This window comes from Camelus ferus, chromosome 9, assembly GCF_009834535.1.
Source record: "Camelus ferus isolate YT-003-E chromosome 9, BCGSAC_Cfer_1.0, whole genome shotgun sequence".
Lineage (NCBI taxonomy): Eukaryota > Metazoa > Chordata > Mammalia > Artiodactyla > Camelidae > Camelus > Camelus ferus.
This window is the reverse complement of record NC_045704.1, coordinates 15,844,920-15,861,437: the sequence shown is the minus strand read 5'-3', so window position 1 is coordinate 15,861,437 and position 16,518 is coordinate 15,844,920. Positions and strand designations below refer to the sequence as shown.

The following is a 16,518-nucleotide window of genomic DNA, read 5'->3' as shown; positions in this document are numbered from 1 at the left end:
GGGGGCTGGGAGTGCCTTCCCCACCCTGGAACAACTGACCGGTGCCACCATAAAGACTGACACCCACATCCCAGGGTTCTCATGGCAAGGACCTGAGGGCTTGGAAGTGGCCATGGGTAGAGGTGAACAGCTGGTGTGATGCCTGGTCTCCTGGGACCTCTGGATGTTCACAGTTGGATGCTGGGCGTTCCGTGGGCATCCTTCTGTGGCTGCCCACCAGGATTGGACTTGAGTACCTGTGGCCTGCCCTTGTGAAGTATTCCCGTGAGAAATGCCCAGTCTCAAGAAACCAGCTGAGTTGGACCTTATACAGTCTTGGAGGGCCCCGCACACTCACATTCTGCGCCCAGAGCAGCATGGGTCAGGGGATGAGGAAGTTCTGCACGTGGGCAGCATAAAACACGTGGCTCTGCAAAGATAGGGACCTCAAGCTTCGTTCCTGCAGGAGTGGTGGGGCCGCTGGGCAGCCTAAGGCAGAAGGGCCCCAGGAGGCTCTGCCCCTCTCCTACCCCTGGCCCCACCTTTGGGACAGCCCAGGCCGTGAGAGGGACGTGTGTGGGACTGCGGGAGTATGGGAAGGAACCGGGCACCTGATGAGGGTGTGTGGAAGGCATCTGCTCTGGGCTAAGCATCCATGACCTTACTGCCCTCCTGCCCTCGGTGCCTGAGTGTGGGGCGCCCAATGCGAAAAGAATCTTCCCTGAGTTCACCCAGCTGGCCTGAGCAGAGCTGGGGACTTGGACACCTGTCCTTCTGACTCCAGGAACACGCTCTACCTCACTCTCGGCGTTCATTTGTTCTGTCACCTCCTGTGCAGCCCGTGTGTACCGTTCTGGGGATACTTAGTGAACAAAAGCAGTAAAATACTTCTGTTCATTGCAGCGTAAGCACACAAATAGATTATAAAGCTTTGTGTTAGGTCTGGGAAGTGCCACACAGAGAATGAAGCAGGGTAAACAGGGATGAACAGAGACAGAGGGGGCTGTTCTGTATGGGGTGGTCAGGGAAGGCCTCTGAGGAGGTGATGTCGGAGCAGAGGCCTGCAGGGAGGGAGGGAGGGAGGAATCCATGGGGATATAAGGTAGAAGAGTGCTCTGGGCAGCAGGTGTAAAGGCCCTGAGGCCCTATGTCACTGATAAGGCTCTGGTGGGGACCTTGACTACTATAGCCCCTGAGCCAGATTTTCCTCGCACCTCTCCTGCATGCAGGCTTTGCCACCAACACTTTTAGGATCCTGGGCTCAGTGACTGAGGCCCTCCGTGGGTGGCCTCTCCCAAGCCTCCTTGCCGACCCCTCCTCTCACATAGTCTAGACCATCCTGATCATGTGCTCACTACCCAGACAAATGGTGAGTTTCTACTTGTGTACTTTAGTCATGAAGTTCCCCCTGCCCAGGATGCCTTTTCCTCTTTGCTGTCTGACTCTTCAGGACCTTCTCTCTGAGACTTTTCCAGGTGCTCCCTTCCCAGCAGATGGCAGCCTGTCTGTCCTCATGCCTCCATGTTCCCTCCCCACTCTCTCTTGTGGCTGTGGTGCTGCTTTGTGACTATTCCCAGGTTTGTCTCCCTGACCACGTGGGGGCCCTGGGATAGGGCTGGGCATGTGGGGATCAGTGGCTGCAGATTGGGAGACTTTGGGGGAGGGAGAAGGCTGTTAGGATGCGAGCCCACCAGGCTGGCCCTGTGCCCACACTCTCCTGCAGCCACTGGCTCCCGTGGCAGTCCTGTGGAGACCCGGTCTCGGCAGGCACCATGAGGAAACCCCGGAGCATGGCTCTCCTGAGGGCAGGACTGGCTCTCCAGACCCCAGAAACCACAAAGAGAAAGACACATCCCTCTGGGGAACCTCCCTGACCTGATATTAGAGAAGGCTATCTTTCTGGGCCCCCCAAACCTGTCTGTCCAGCCTGAAGCCTGGGGGCCTGAGGACTGCAGGGCGCCAGTGTGGGACGGGAACAGCCCTGGCTTTGACCCCTACCCGTTCCCAGCTCCTAGGAGACCAGTTGGCATTGGGAGAGGTTTTCTCCTCTGCAGTGATGGGTCGTGGGCTCGGGACCTCTCTGCAGGATTACGATGAGGATTAAAAATTCAGTCATAAAGCGTCTGGCAGAATGCCTGGTAGGGAACCGGGGTGAGATGAAGCGTGCACCTGTCTGTGCAGGGAGCACTCTGAATTTGAGAGCATGTTTCACCAAGTGAGTGGTTTCTGGCAGGGTCTGGGCCCTGGCATCCCTCTCACCTCCCTCTAGGCTCCCTTGTGCAGTGGTCCTTCCAGCCGGGCCTCCACAGTAGCCTTTCTACACACAGGCAGACCTGCCACCCAACCCCACCCACCGCCGTCAGAATGCCCAGACTATCCTCAGACCTAGGACAGTGGCCAGGTGTGCTCTCCTCCATCCGTCTGTCACTCCCTCACCCTGTCTTGGTGCCTTCTTTGTGCCTGGCCCTGTGCTGGGCAGTGGGGACCACAATTCCCGGCCTTTCTTCCCCGGGGCTCTCTGTCCCTTGGGGGAGACAGATCGGTTCCTAGACAGTGACATTTCAGTGTGGGGCAGAGCTGAGATGGGGGAGCCCAGAGGAGGGGGCCTGACCAGCTGGGGGGTCATGGAGGGCTCCCTGGAGAAGGGGACCCTTGAGCTGAGGGTTGAAATGAGAGTGTAATGTGTAAGAGGAGGGAGAGTATGAAGTGTGATGAAGCCCTGGGCCTTTCTGGGAAAGAGAGGAGTTGAGGTGTCGCTGGAGCTCAGTGCCCGGAGCAGGAGGGGGAGGTCTGGTTGATGGTGAGGCTTAAAAGGGGCCTTTGAGACCTGGCTCTTCCTGACCGCCTAGTCCTAGCTCAGTCCAGAGCATTCGCAGTGCCCTCCCGGAGCTTCCGCAGACCATCTGCATAGCCCTCTCCTAAGATAAGAACCCCTCAGCGGGCAGGGACCCTGTCAGAGCCTTCCCTGACCCCTTAACGCCAGCACAGAACTTCGCAGGCAGGAGGCCTCGGGAGGTGTTTACTGATGGATAGCAGGATGGTCTCTAAGCTGGAATCTTCTGGGTTAGAAACCAAACTCAGAGGGGCTGAAGCCAAAAGGGGAATTTATTGGCTTACGGATCTGAGGAGTCCTGAATAGTCAGGCTTCAGGCCTGCCTGGATCCAGGGTCTCAGACAGCGTCATCAGGACTCTCTCTTCACCTCTGAGCTCACCTTTCCTCTGAGTCGGCTTTGTTCTCGGGAGGCGCTCTGGTGGTAGATGCCAGGGTGGCTGCCAGCAGCTCTAGAAATGGGAGGCCACCTCAGCCACTCCTGCAGGAAGAGAGCTCTTGTTCCTGACAGTTCTGGCCCAGGCCCTGGGGCGGGCTGTGGCCGGTCCTACAATGGTCAGCTTCCTGTCCTCCACCGATCACTATGACGGGGACTGTGGACAGGGCACCTCTGGGGAGGAGAGTGAGGAGTAGAGGTAATGTGGACATACCCCTGGGGTCCTTGGGTGGACATGGTGAGGGAGGTGGGGGGACCAGTGCCCGTCTACCGAGGGCCAGTTGGTACTTTTCACAGGCCAAGGCGGCACTCAGCACAGGGGCAGGTGTGCAGCTGACACTTGTCCGCCTGTGAAGCTGCTGTGGGGTGTAGGCTCAGGATCCCAGCTTCCCTGCACCTTTGAGCACTGATCTAGTCCCCTCTGAGCCAGCCTTCCACCTGCACGTGTGAGTCCAAACGGCCTCCGAAAGGGAGGATGGTGTTCCACAGACCTCGAGTGGTGGGAGCACAGAAGCTTGGGGAGCCCTGCAAGGAAAAGCCTTGAGAGCCGGGGTCTCGGGTCCCACATGGAGAGACGCTGTCCCGCGTGGGCCTGGTCACGCACTCGCCGCGAGGCTCTCGGTTTCCCGTCTGTCAAGTGGGGTGATAATGGTGATGGTGCCCCGCCCTCAGAGGGCAGGAAGAGCATGGCAGGCAGGTTCCCAAGGTCGGCTCTGCTGATGCAGTACAGTAGCCAGGCCCCAAGAAGCCAAGGCCATGTGCTGTTAGCTAATGGAGGGGTTAGAACCCAGGCCTGGCTCTGGGCCACCCAAGCGCTTAAACCTCACTGTTAGCCTCTGGTGTGCTGGTCCCAGCAGCCTCCCTGTTAGGGGGCCCAGGCGGCTCTCTGCTCCCCAGCCCTGGTCTCATGCAGGTTCGGTCCTCTCCACACCTTGAGGAGCTCCTGACACTGCTCTGCACCCAGCCCTGCTGCTCCTGTCCCACACAGAGAGCCAGGTCCTTACCGAGGCCAGGCCTGCTCCCTCCCTGTCACACTTACCCTATCCCAGGGGCCACTGCCCACTACTATGTTTGCATCTGTCTCGTCTGTGTCCCCAACTTGCTGTTGAAACCCCAGCAGTGAGAGCTGGCTCCCAACTCCCTTGTCTTCCCCTCCATACACACTGTTGCTTCCCAGTTTTGTTTGGTTTTGGGGTTTTTGTTTTTTTTTTTTTTTTAGTTACTTTATTTTAGTTCCTGTACAGTAAACTACACATATTTCAAATGTACAGTTTGATGAATTTTGATAGCTATATACACCAACAGTAATTTGGGAATTCGAAAATTGCACCTCTTGGGGAGTGATGAAAATGCTAGCTACCTTGATTGTGGTAGTGGTTTCATCGGTGCTTCCTGGGTTTTGGCTCCCACTTGGATGACGACTGTCTTTCCCACCAGCTCTGGGCTGGCAGGGATGGCCTGAGTCATCGCTGCCCCCTGGTGCCCATCCTGTCCTTGCCTCTCGTGGGTGCTTTTGCACCTGTGTGCAGAGGAGAGCCAGCCCTCTCTGCCTGTCACCTGATGCCTGGCGTCGGGTTTCTCTCTGTCCCTTTGTGAGGGCCCGTGGCAGGTGGGAGTGGGAGGCAGGCTCATTTCCTCACCACCTCTTCGTGGAAAACTGGCGCCGCCCCAGAACTCACCCCTTCCCCTTGGCCCCAGCCAGAGTTCAGGGGACCCCACAGCCTGCCTCTGTCCCTGGCCCCTTCCTCCCCCTTAGGCCTGTCTAGGAAGTGTGAGAATTAAGCTGTGTTCCAGTTTCAGAGCAAGACAGGTCTGGGTGTGCATTCCAGGGCTGCCACTTCTGACTCTGTGACCTTGGACAGGTGGCTTGCCCTCTCTGAGCTTGCTTCTGCTTATTAAAAATGGAGCTATAACTGCCAATCCCATAGGGTTATGGAGCTGTCTGAAAGAAACTGCGTAGAAAGTGCTCAGCATGGTGTCTTACACAGAGCAAGGGCCCCATACCTGGACATGGTGACCGCCACTGTCATCATCATCTTTTCTGCAGCTTTGTCTCCTGCTGAGTCAGGTCCAGCACTGGGCAGCTGCTTAGCAGGTGCCCTCATGTCCCTTATCTGCTGAGACCCTGCAGGTGTCCTTTCAGAGAGGGAAAGAGGTCGTTGCGAATGTTTATCCCAGCCTCCCCAGGACAAGGATTGGAACCCAGGCCCTCTTGCTGGAAACCATGACCTCTGCACATCCCACCCCCAGCATGCGTGGTCTCTCTCCCTCATGCACCCCGCCCCCTCCTCTCTGACCACCACTTAAGCCAATCCCTGCCTGAGTCGGATCTTCAGGGCGTTGGGCTTGGGAGCGAATGCACTGGAGCCCTGACCTGAGACACACTCTCACATGCATGTGCCTCCGCACACCCATGTGTCCACCTGGCCTCACCGGCCGTTACGTCACTGGACAGGTGCTTTGGCAACTTCTTCTGGGTCCCTGCCTCCCCGTGGGGGAGAACACATGGCAGTGGTAGCTGGTGCTTTTGTGGGCACCGACCAGTGTGTGCTAAGCCTGGCCTGAGGGCTGGACTCCTGCTACCTCAGTCACCAGTTACCCTGGGGGTAGTTTCACTCATGCACATTTTCAGGATCAGGTGATTGAGGCACAGAGGTCCTGGAGTTTACGTTGGGAGCCAGGATGCAACCCCAGGCACTCTGGCTCCAGAGCCCCTGCTTTTAACTACACCGTGAGACCCCACGGCTCAGGTGGGGAGCTCGAGGTGCTTCCCCGGGAGGACCTTCCTGAGGTCTCAGAGTGCGGGAGGGAGGCAGCCAGGATCCAGGCCCCGGACTTTGGGCTGGAGCTGGGCCTTCTCCACCTTGCAGCCCTGCCCTTCAGAACCTGGCCCCAGCGCTCCTACTGCGGTCTCTCACCCGGCCCACCCTGGTATCCAGTAACACCCCGTGTGAGCTGTGCCCGCGGCTGCCCTCCTCCTCCCCGGCTCACTGCCTGTACCGCCTGATGGCTCCCCCCATGGGGAGGCCGCTGGGTAAAGCCAGGCAGTCACGCTCATCTGTGGGTGTCGAACTGCGGCCAGGAGAGCAGCTCATCGACACTCGAAGGCCTGTGTGCTTAGGTTAAGGCTGGGCAGGTCGGGGGTGGATGACCCGAGGCGCAGGCCTTGATGATTTTGGCACAGGATCACTACGAACGAGCTTGTAGGGGCGGGTCCCAAGCCGGCCTGCCTGCGCCAGCTCCCAACTCCGCCAGCTTGTAAGGTGCTGGGTGGCCCTGGCACAGCGGTAGTGCTGTATAAATGCCCCGTGTTACTTCTCCGACCCACCTGTACTGCCGTTTTCTTACTGTTTTTTATTTTTTGTAAAGTAGTTCAGTTTTAAAATTTGAATATGTTTCATCTCATTCCCAAGTGATAATATATGCAAAATGCTGGTTTTGATGAGATAATTCTTTTTCCTTAGTATATGAATGAAATACACAGACGTAATGATTACTACCAGGTCATTCCCGAGCCACCTGACACTCTCAGGTCTGCCCTCTGGGATGGGCCAGGACTTGGGACGTGCTTGAGATGCTGTTGGGGAAATGGAGCCCGGGTCGGGGTGCCCGCAGGCTGCTGAGCCCATGCTGCAGCGCACTGACTGGACCCCTGCTTTTATTCCTTCAGTGTCTTTCCCCAGTGCTGCCCCCACCTTGAAATGTGTCTCGGCAGCAGAGGAGAGTGACAGGATGCAGTTGTCATTGTTGTCTGCTGTTGCCCTGGGCCTTGGGCCCCCCATTTCTGAGCCTGTCCATCTTTCCTACCCGCTACCCTCAGTTTCCCCTGGTGTACACGAGTGGACCCGTGTCACCTCCCTGAGCTCGGGCTGTGACCTTGTGTAAGGCCCTGCCTGCATCTGAACCCTGGGCTCCTGGCTGAAGGGGTGGCTGGATGGCACCTGTGGCTGGTGTGGAGGTGGCAAGGTCAGAGACCCTGGCCTCAAAGTCACCAGGAGGCTCCTCAAAACAAATACTGATCCAGTGGGCAGGGCTGGGATGGTGGATCCCAGAGGACTTGGGGAGCCTGGCCCAGCCTAGGCAGTCAGGGAGGGTTTCCTGAAGGAAGGGATGTCTGAGCTGAACACCTAAAGCACCAGCTGCAGTTTGAGATGTTGCTTAGGGTCTTATTTCCTGCAGACTATCTAGGACCCCAAGAACTGCTAATGAGGATCCCACATGTACCCGGCCCCTACTTCATCCCCACCTGACATGACTGGCGCCTTTATGACGTGACTGTGTCCAGGGGAGCAGTTTTTCCCTTTGGCCATCTGATAAAGCCTGTGTACATACCCTTTCTTGGAGTGATGCTTTTTAAAGGTGAAAAATAAAATAAGATTACAAAAGATACCAGTTAAAATACAGCTTATTAAGCATTTTTAAAATAGTAATCTAGTATTTATACTCTTTTTCATTGACACATGAAATAACCAGGATACAGCAGCAGCGTAAATGACTACCATTTCCAAAGTGGTGATGAGCATTCAGAATCTGCAGTCACTGTTATGTGATGTGAGTGCATCTGCCATTTCTATTGATGACAGAGTGGCAGGGTCTGCTAAACAGTATCTCTTTTCTGTTTGTGTGTGTGTGTGTGTGTGTGTGTGCGTGCGTGCGTGCACTGTGTGCTATGTTAATAAGAAGGAAATGCTAAATTTCATTTCAGCTCAGTTAGTGAAAATAAAGAGGTAGTTTTTCCCCACTCAAGTTCACAGATCCCCTGGGGTCAGTGGACCCTGTTTGGCTGGACTCCCTGAGGCAGCTGCTCGAGTCCCAAGGGCTGCCTTCCAGGCAGGGCCAGCTCCTGTCCACCCCCTCTCCCTGCCAGAGCTGGAAGCCTCCAGGCACATGATCCAGTGTCAGAGAGCTCCCTTGCAAGGTCTGCAGGGGGGCAGCTGACACCGGGGAGGACTGCTGGTCACCTCCTGCTTCTTGCAGGCTCCACCAAGCCTGACCTCTGGGGAGGCTGGGGCTTTCGTCAGCTTCTTTCCTCCTGACATCCCCACCCTCACCCAGCACAGTGGAGAGGGTTCTGGAGCAAATGTTCGACTCTGCCCTGTACCAGCTGTCTGGCCTCACAGAGGCAGCTTCCCTTCCCTGAACCTTAGTTTCCTCACCTACAAGACAGGGCAGTGCTTGATGAGATTGGAGTGGACGGCCCCTGGCCGAAGCAGTGGCCAGGGGAGGGTCCACTAGGAGGTGCTTACCCAGAAGCTCTGCAGGGGCTCCCACTGGCACATTCCCTGCCCGCCCTGCCGACCCCAAGAGCTTTCTCCACCCAGGCCTGACCCTGTCCCTCCCCTGCTCAGAGCCTTTCTTTCCTGCTGTCCTGGTCGCCCCAGGAAAAAGCCTAAGCTCTAATAGCCCAAAACTGAAAAGAATACAAATGTCTTCACCTGACGAATGGATAAACAAAATGCATACGTCGGACAGTTGTGCAGTAGCACAGCACTGCAGAGGGGCTGAAACTCAAAATCGTTCTGCTCCAAGAAAGAAGCTGGCCGCCAAAGGCTACCCTGTTTATGAAATGTCCGAAACAGACAAGTCTGTGTAGACAGTAGGGCCAGGCTTACCTTCTGCGTGGTGACGGGCCCTCAGTTTCCCAAGGACAGGGCTGTGTAATCGTTAGGTTTGGGCTGCATTACCTCATTCGTTTTGCCAGCCACTGCCCCTTACCATGGGGCACCAGGGCCATGTCAGGGACCCTGACTGCTGCTGTGTCCCTGGGACAGGAAGCCCAGTCCTGAGTACTGTCCAGGAATGTCTTGCTGTTGAGGATGTCTCAGGAATGGGAAGTTTGAGAGGCCATGTGGCATCACAGTTAAGAGCTGAGTTCAAATACTAGCTCTAACACTTACCAGCTGTGGACCTTGGGCAAGGTGCTGCCCTTCTCTGAGCTCAGCATCCTCATAAGATTGAAGTGTGGATTCATTCTCTCATTCAAAAAAACCACAAATCAAACACCTGTTCTGGGTCTGGCCCTGTGCTGGATGGTGTTGGGGACATGGTAGTGACTTAGACAGCCTCTGTCCTTTTGGGGCTCCCAGTCTAGTAGGGGAGACAGCTGACAAGTAGGAAAGTGGTGTGATGTTAGTTGTGTAATGTTTTATGTGAAGGTTCGGAGAGCTGTGGGGAGCTGTGGAGGGTCGGGCTAACTTGTTGGTTTGGGGACGCCTGGGGCTACCTCCCCAGAGTAGCAGTCGTATCAAGGGGCTTCAAGGGCAGGATGAACTCAGTGGGTTTTTGGAAGGAAGTTTTTATCTTGGAGGTTGAGGGGGGCGCAGGCAGAGGCCTGTGGCGGGAGTGGGTGAGAGGCCCCGGGTGCGCAGAGTCACAGGCCTGGGTCCTCTCTACTTGCAGCCCAGAATGTGACCGTGGACGAGGTCATTGGCGCCTACAAGCAGGCCTGCCAGAAGCTGAACTGCAGACAGATCCCCAAGCTCCTCAGGCAGCTCCAGGTACACCAGGTTGGGGATGGGCGGTGTCGGGGCAGGGTGTGGGGGTCCCTGGGGTGAAGCTCCCCTCCTCCCACCCTGGCAGCCCCTGGGCCTGTGGTGTCTGTTCCCAAGCAAGAGGGGGTGCACGAAGCACTCCCCCTGCCCAGGCTGGTTAGCCAGCCAAGAGCTTCTGTAAATACAGCTTTGAAAACCTTTTCAGTTGTAAAAGTAATCAGGCTCTTCATGAATATTTAAACAGTACAGAATTAAAGTAGGAAATTACTTGTCAAGGTATCTCTCACTCCCCAAAGAAATTCTCTTCCCCAGGGGAAAAGCCATGTACACGAAATTTAAGTTTGAATTACAAAAGTAATGTATGTTCTCTACTTAAAAAAAAAAAAAGTTAAAATACTACAGTTATAAAAAGCAGAATTGACTTCTCACTTCTTGCCCAAGTCCCATTCCCCAGGAGTTCCCACTGGTGACAGCTTGGGGTTTTCATCCCCTGGCCTTTTTGTGGTTTTTTTTTTTTTTTTTAATTTATTTATTTTATTGTTATTTGGGGAGGGGAGGGAGAGAATTAGGTTTATTTACTTGTTTAATGGCGATAACCAGGGATTGAACCCAGGACCTCATCCATGCTAAGCATGCGCTCTACCACTTGAGCTATACCCTCCCTCCTGACTTTTTGTGTTTTTGTAAGAGAACAGGTCACTATGCAGAGGTCCATAGACAGGGTAGTTTCTGTTTTTATCTGAGTGGGGCGTTACTGTACCTCTGGCCTGCTTGCCCCCCAGCCATCTCTCAAAGGCGCCTTTCCTGCTGCTCGCCCAACCTGGTCCTGTTGCTAACGCTCTGCTTTAGTGACTTCCTTTCGGACAGATGACTCCAGAATGTTCCAAGGTTGCTTGTTTCAGAGCCCCAGCTGCCCCACTGTCCAGCTCAGCCCCTGCAGGTGTCTTCCTGCCTTAACTACCGTTGGTTCTTTCCCAGGAGTTCACAGACCTCAGGCACCGCATTGACTGTCTGGACCTGAAAGGTGTGTGTCTGGACAGAGGCTGGGGGCCCTTGGGTAGTGGGCAGGGCCAGAGCCTCCCTGGAGGTGGATCAAGGGCGGAGAGTGGCCTACCTGGGGTCAGCCAAGGGCAGGCAGGGCTGGGCCTGAGACAGGTGTGAGCTCCCTCCCTTGGCCTGGAGCCCGTTTCCACCCAGCCCCTGACCCCGAATGCGAGTGCACGCATGCAGGCACAGACGTGCGCTCACAGACACGCAGGCGCATGGTGCTCCATCTCGTCCCAGGTGAGAAGCTTGACTACAAGACCTGCGAGGCCCTCGAAGAGGTCTTCAAGAGGCTGCAGTTCAAGGTTGTGGATCTGGAGCAGACAAACCTGGATGAAGATGTGAGCAGCCTGCCACTGCCCTTGCCCGCTCCCTGAGCTCCCTGCCCCTTAAGAGGTTTGGGGGGGAGGGCATGGCAGGAAGAGGGGACTCTCTTGGACAAAGGCTGGGCAGGGCCTCTTGAAGAACAAGATGGGGAGACGTCTGGTGTGGCCAGAGTGGATGAGGGAATGCTGGGCTCTGCGGTGGGGCCCAGAGAAAGGGTCTCATCGGCCCACCTCAGACTCAGGCAGGGGCTTTGTAAGTGAGGGAGAGACTTGGGGAGCCAGGCTGGAGGGTGAGGTGTGTGGCCACCAGGAGCCTTTCCAGGAACCCCTTGCTGGGAACCCAGCGCCTGCAGGGGAGAGTTTGGGAAGTATTCTGAAAGCAGCCTTCCCCGTTTACACCCAGGTATTCTCACCTCCCTAGACCTGGAGACCACCAGGGGCCCAGGGGGAGGGGTCCTGGAGAACTGAGGCCCAGGGACGCCAGAGGCCTATCCTGGTCACACAGCACATCACTTAGACTACTCTGAGGGGCAAGTGAGAGACAGCAGACTGGCTCCAGCAGAAAGGGGGAAGGGTTTGTTCCTGAAACCCAGAGGTGCCAGAGCAGCATCAGGGCTCTCCCCATCCCTTCACTCAGCCCCTACCTCCTGGCATCCCTGTGAGGCCGAAATTTAAGGCTGAGCCCAGTTGTTTCTGCTCAGGGTGCCTCTGCCCTCTTCGACATGATCGAGTACTACGAGTCGGCCACCCATCTCAACATCTCCTTCAACAAGCACATCGGCACCCGGGGCTGGCAGGCCGCTGCCCACATGATGCGCAAGGTGGGCGCCTCCTGCCTGCGCCCTCTCCAGGGCACCCAGCCCTTAGGGCTTGGTTCCAAGAGCCCTCAGAGGGTGCTGGGCCCCAGGCTCCAGGCCAGTGGGAAAGCGGTGCCAACAGGTGCCTGCCCTGGGCCCGCCCTGGCCCCTTCTCTCCCTGCAAGTGTTTTCCTTCCTCCTCCACTTGCCTGTAATGTGTCCCTTGGAGGTGGCTGTGGTCACCACACCCATTTCACTCCTTGGCTTCTCTGCCATACAGGAGTCAGGAGCTCGGTTGTCACCAGCACCACCTCCTCATCCCCAAGGTCCCAACCTGGGCCTTCCCTCACCAGCCAGTTTCCCAGCTGTGAAACTAGATGGCCCTGCTGCTTGCTGGGATGTTGGGACAAGGGGTGGGAGGTCTCCCAGGACAGGGAGGGCTGAGGTCAGCCTGGCTTAACACCCCCACCTGCTGCACAGACGAGCTGCCTCCAGTACCTGGATGCCCGCAACACACCCCTGCTGGACCACTCAGCACCCTTTGTGGCCCGTGCCCTGCGCATCCGCAGCAGCCTGGCTGTGTTGCACTTGGAGAATGCCAGCCTATCTGGGCGGCCCCTCATGCTGCTCGGTGAGCCCCAGGACAGTGTGCTGGTGGGCTTGGGCTGTTGGCCAGGTCCCCTGGGCCTGGCCAGTCACAGCATCCTCCCCTGCTGTCCCCAGCCACAGCCCTGAAGATGAACATGACTCTGCGGGAACTGTACTTGGCTGACAACAAGCTCAATGGCCTGCAGGACTCAGCCCAGCTGGGCAACCTGCTCAAGTTCAACTGCTCCCTGCAGATCCTGGACCTCCGTAACAACCACGTGCTGGACTCAGGTGTGTGCCAGGTCCACCCATCCCACCCCAACTCCAGCCATCCAGCACCCACTGTGTGCCCAGCTGCATGCTCGTGGTGCTAGAGGTGCTGTCGTGGCCCTGCCCTCTTGGGGCTCACAGTTCATCCCCAGTGATGACTCAGACTGGGCTGGGCTGCACAAGCCCAGAGCAGGCGTCTGACCCAGTCTGGGTATCAGGGAGGGCGTCCTGGAGAGGGTACCGCTCAGCTGTTCCTGTAGGATGAGGTGGGCTTTTGACCAGATAATTGAAATAATTACAATCTGGGAAGAATGCCCTGAAGGCAACAAGGATCTCAGGATAAAGGGTCAACCAGAGGCTGTTTAAGGTGTGCAGGCACGCGTCTCTGGGCCGGGATGAGGAGGCTGGGACAGGACCAGCCACTTTAAAAGCCTAAGAAAAGAATCCAGGCAGCAGGAATAGCAAGTGCAAAGGCCCCGAGGTGGGAGAGAGCTTAGATGTTAGGTGTTTTGGGGGAAAGCCCCAGAGAGCCAGGAGGTGAGTGGGACGTGAAGAGGGAGTAGTCGGCAGGACCTTGTCAGCGGGAGGAATTAATTTCATCCTGGTTCACTGTTGAGCAGAGTCTCCAGCCTCAGTGTGAAGAAGAGATTGAGGAAGAGGGGTGCAGAGTGGGACCGCGAGGCCAGAGCCTTCCTCCAGGGCAGCCAGGCCCGGGCACCACGTTTACTGAGCACCTACCACGTGCTGGGCCTGATGGCTCTGGGTTCACAGCTGTGAGTGAGGCAGAGTTCTCTGCTCTCAGGGGAGACAAAGCCAAGATACATTCATAAAATATTGAGTCTGTCAGATGGTGAGATGTACTCTGGAGAAAAATAAAGCAGTAATGGTGGGCTGAACTTCCGTTGAGGTTAGGCTGGCCACCTTGTCCTGCAAGAGGCTGATATTTGAGCAGAGATTGGAAGCAGACTAGGGAGGCTTTCATCAGGGTGCCCAGGGGAGGGGTGTTCCCGGCCCAGAGATCGGGGAGCCCTGTGAGCCAGGCCCGAGGCAGGCGTGCAGTAGCAGGAGGTGGCAGAGCCAGAGCCTGTGGGGCTGGGCAGGCCAAGGCGGGGGGGGGGGGGGCTGGGAGCTTCTGAGCACTCGTGGGGCGGCTCCCATGCCAGTGTGCCCCAGGGAGATTCCCAGACCACAGACAGGACTTGCCCACGGGCCTCCCCCAGGTCTGGCCTACATCTGTGAGGGCCTCAAGGAGCAGAGGAAGGGGTTGGCGACCCTGGTGCTGTGGAACAACCAGCTCACGCACACGGGCATGGCCTTCCTGGGCATGACGCTGGTGAGTCGGCCAGGGAGGGGAGGGAGGCAGCCTTGTTCCCTCCAGCACTTCTCCCACCCCAAGCTCTCAGCATCTTCCAGCTATCACCTCTCCCAGTTTTGCTCATCCTGCCAGTTCAGGAACCTGATCTCTCCCTTCAGCCCTGTTTGGTGTTGGCTTCAGCCCCTGCACCCTCTTTCCTTCGAGGAGAGTAGTTCTCCTCTGATTGTCTCTCTGCATCCAGCACGGTAGCCTGGTACAGTGCTTTGTATGAGGTGAAAATGCTTTGCATAGAAAGTTAGTATTTCTGGAAGCCTTCAGTAAGTCTTAAATCTTTCTATTATGTGGTATTTAAAGCAAGCCCATGGGATAAAAAGACTCATACCCAGGTTAAGAATTGCCCAGGGCCAGGCCTGTGGCCAGAGTCCCTGGGTTGCTGGCTGGGGCAGAGAGTGGGCCTGGGCTATGGGGCATGGGGGCTGGCTGGACACTCGGAGGGCTGGGGCATGGACAGGCAGCTGGCACTTGGGAGACTTCTGAGTATATGAGGGATTCGGCCTCAAGTAGGAATGTGCTGGGGCTCAGACCGGGGGCACTGCTGAGGAGAGAGCCCGTGTGTTTGCCTCTTCCCTGACTGGCCTTCTGGGCCTCTCCTCGCTCTCACGCGCCCCACTTCCAGCCGCACACTCACAGCCTGGAGACGCTGAACCTGGGTCACAACCCCATCGGGAACGAGGGCGTGCGGAACCTCAAGAACGGCCTCATTGGCAACCGCAGCGTGCTGCGCCTTGGTCTGGCCTCCACCAAGCTCACCTGCGAGGGTAGGGCACGGGGCTGGGCACGGGGCTGGTGCAGGCCGGGCTTGGGGGCGGCCAGCTGGGTGTGGGCCTGTGGCCAGCCCCTGCGGTCCCCCTCCCAGGCGCGGTGGCGGTGGCGGAGTTCATCGCCGAGAGCCCCCGCCTCCTGAGACTGGACCTTCGGGAGAACGAGATCAAGACGGGCGGGCTCATGGCACTGTCGTTGGCCCTCAAGGTGAACCATTCCCTACTGCGCCTGGACCTTGACCGCGAGCCCAAGAAGGAGGCGGTGAGCGGGCCCTCCCCTGCGGGCAGTTGGGGGTTGGCCCGGCCTAGGGCAGCCCTGGGACCCCTGCAGGTGGGCCACCTGGAGCCCTAGCCAGGCCTGCTTGCCCACAGGTGAAGAGCTTCATCGAGACGCAGAAGGCGCTGCTCGCGGAGATCCAGAATGGCTGCAAGCGCAACTTTGTGCTGGCGCGGGAGCGGGAGGAGAAGGAGCAGCGCCTGCAGCTGTCGGCCTCCATGCCCGAGATCACCGTCACTGAGCCCCAGCCTGACGATGAGCCTGGGGAGGAGCCTGCCGCAGAGGCGCAGGAGAACGGGGCCCCTGGCCCGAGCCCTGGGCCGGACTCAGACTCAGACTCAGACTCCGACGGGGAGGACCGGGAGGAGGAGGATGGGGAGAGGGCTGAGGCCCCCTGCCCCGCCCTGGTGCCCCCCACGGACTCCCTGGGTCCTGGGGACAGGAACCCCCCAGGCTGCCCCTCCTCCCCGACTGAGCAGCGCATTTCTGTGTCCAGCCCGGGCCGGGGCCACAAAGTGTTTGTGGTGACCCGGGTGGAGAGTCCACCTGAGAGAGCAGAGCCTCCTGTGCCACCGGCCCCTCCTTCCCCCGCTGCCCCTCCTTGTCCTCCATCCCCACCTGCCTTACCCTCCCCTCCCGCCTCACCTGCACTACCACCAGCTGAGGCTGTCAGCCCTCAGGACCTAGGGTCATCTGAGCCTCAGCCACAGCCAGAGCCGCCTCAGTCAGGGCCACCGCTGCCCAACGGCCTGAAGCCTGAGTTTGCCCTCGCACTGCCCCCAGAGCCGCCCCCGGGGCCCGAGGCCAAGGCGGGCGGCTGTGGCCTGGAACACGGTGAGAGGAGCGCTGGGGTTGGGTGACAGGGGGGCCCCTGGGTGCTGGGTGTGACCCCAGGCAACCACCTGCCTGTTGGCATGTCTCAGTTTCCGCCTCTTCAAAATGGCCTTTGAAGGGGTGGGGACAAGTGCAACTTGATCCTCAGTCCCCACCTTCCTTCCCTGGGAGCACTCCTTGGGGGTGGGGCATGGAAGATTTGCTGCCTGGAGTCTGCTAGTCTCAGTGGTACCTGGGCCTGTGCTACCCTGAGGGTCTGGCTTGGGGCAGGGCTGGTGGGGACGGACTGGTAGCCCCAGCCCACCTGCCTGACTGGCGGCCCTTCTCCCCGCGCAGAGCTGAGCTGCTCCAAGAACGAGAAGGAGCTCGAGGAGCTGCTGCTGGAAGCCAGTCAGGAATCTGGGCAGGAGACACTGTGACACTTTAGGTGCGGTGAGGGCCAGGGGCCCAGGGAGCTGGGGGGCCAGTGAATTGAGCCCCTGGCTCTGACATGCACCCCCCCCCACCCC

At 57.9% G+C, this 16,518-nt stretch overlaps 1 protein-coding gene across 1 annotated transcript in view; it reads left to right on the top strand.

Annotated features, from left to right (window-relative positions):
- PPP1R37 (protein phosphatase 1 regulatory subunit 37) overlaps positions 1 to 16,518 on the top strand; it is a 40,285-nt gene that overhangs the window by 22,985 nt on the left and 782 nt on the right. Inside the window, exons 2-12 of the mRNA XM_032485835.1 lie at positions 9,646 to 9,743; positions 10,716 to 10,761; positions 11,022 to 11,122; positions 11,809 to 11,928; positions 12,385 to 12,535; positions 12,628 to 12,783; positions 13,983 to 14,095; positions 14,754 to 14,895; positions 14,994 to 15,160; positions 15,271 to 16,009; positions 16,346 to 16,436. Of these exons, the coding sequence (XP_032341726.1) occupies positions 9,646 to 9,743; positions 10,716 to 10,761; positions 11,022 to 11,122; positions 11,809 to 11,928; positions 12,385 to 12,535; positions 12,628 to 12,783; positions 13,983 to 14,095; positions 14,754 to 14,895; positions 14,994 to 15,160; positions 15,271 to 16,009; positions 16,346 to 16,428 (1,916 nt within the window). The 3' untranslated portion in view covers positions 16,429 to 16,436. The remainder of the gene's footprint in view (positions 1 to 9,645; positions 9,744 to 10,715; positions 10,762 to 11,021; positions 11,123 to 11,808; positions 11,929 to 12,384; positions 12,536 to 12,627; positions 12,784 to 13,982; positions 14,096 to 14,753; positions 14,896 to 14,993; positions 15,161 to 15,270; positions 16,010 to 16,345; positions 16,437 to 16,518) is intronic.